General features: G+C 50.0%; 1 protein-coding gene across 1 annotated transcript in view; it reads left to right on the forward strand.

The window, feature by feature from the left end:
* ETH_00042970 (DNA topoisomerase I, putative) overlaps nt 1-1,086 on the forward strand; it is a gene marked incomplete at both ends in the record, with an annotated part of 1,242 nt that extends 156 nt beyond the window's left edge. Inside the window, 3 exons of the mRNA XM_013374152.1 lie at nt 1-251; nt 616-740; nt 966-1,086. Of these exons, the coding sequence (XP_013229606.1) occupies nt 1-251; nt 616-740; nt 966-1,086 (497 nt within the window). The remainder of the gene's footprint in view (nt 252-615; nt 741-965) is intronic.
* Between the last annotated feature and the right edge of the window lie 52 nt (nt 1,087-1,138).

Consider the following 1,138-nt stretch of genomic DNA (forward strand, 5'->3'; position numbering starts at 1 on the left):
GCGTGAAGGCAGAGGGCTCTGCGGCTGCGGCGGCACCAGCAGCAGCAGCAACAGCAGCAGCAGCGACAGCAGCAACTGCAGCAGCAGCAGCAGCAGAAGCAGCAAATAAAGCAGCAGCAAGACCCTCAGCTTCTCCTTCTCCTGCAGGAATTCGCAGAAGAAATAAATACACTAAAACAGAGGAAAACTTTGAGCCCATTTCGAGGTGGTGGGAAAAGGATTTGTCCCAGCTCGAAAATAATGTCGTGCAGGTAAACCCTAAACCCTAAATAAGGGTTTAGGGTTTAGGGTTTGGGCCTGCGGTTTTGGGGATTAGGGTTTGGGGTTCAGCGCTCGGGGTCCAGTGTTTGAGAATGCATAAAGGGTTTACCCCAACAAGAAAATAGTGTAGTCCAGGCAAAGTAGGGTTTAGGGTTTAGAGTTTAGGGTTTAGGGTTTGGGGTTTGGGGGTGGCGGGAAAGAGTCTTATCTCAATTAGAAAAGAACGTCGTGCAGCTAAATTTGGGTTTGTTCCGATGTGCAAAATAATATTGTTTAACTCTCCGCATTCTGGCTTTAGGGTTTAGGGTTTAGGGTTTAGGGTTTAGGGTTTAGGGTTTAGGGTTTGCGTTTCAGTGGCAGTACCTGGAGCACCACGGCTTGATGTTTTCTCCTCCTTACGAACCCCACGGGGTTTGCATTCGCTATAAAGGAGAAACAGTTTCTTTGCCTCCCGAGGCCGAAGAAGTGGCCAACTTCTGGTGAGCTAGGGTTTAGGGTTTAGGGTTTAGGGTTTAGGGTTTAGGGTTTAGGGTTTGGGGGTTGGGGTTTGGGGGTTGGGGTTTGGGGCGTGGGTTTCGTGGGGTCTAGGGTTTGAGCCTGGAGTCCGTGGTTCTCTCGTTGCTTCCGCTGCAGCTCGGGTAAACCTAAGACTGCAGGATTTAGGGTTTAGGGTTTAGGGTTTAGGGTTTAGGGTTTGCGGATAGGTGCGGGGTGTTGGAGAGCGACTACGCCACGAAGATAAGATTTGTTCGAAACTTCTGGCGAGCTTTTCTTTCGAAATTACCTGAAGACCATTTAATAAAAAAAGATCCAAAACACACTCAAGTGCGGATTCCTGCTGCTGCTGCTGCTGCTGCGGACCCCGCAGCAGCAGCAG

The sequence above is a fragment of the Eimeria tenella genome, genomic scaffold (assembly GCF_000499545.2).
Source record: "Eimeria tenella Houghton genomic scaffold, Eth_scaff1972, whole genome shotgun sequence".
Taxonomy (NCBI): domain Eukaryota; phylum Apicomplexa; class Conoidasida; order Eucoccidiorida; family Eimeriidae; genus Eimeria; species Eimeria tenella.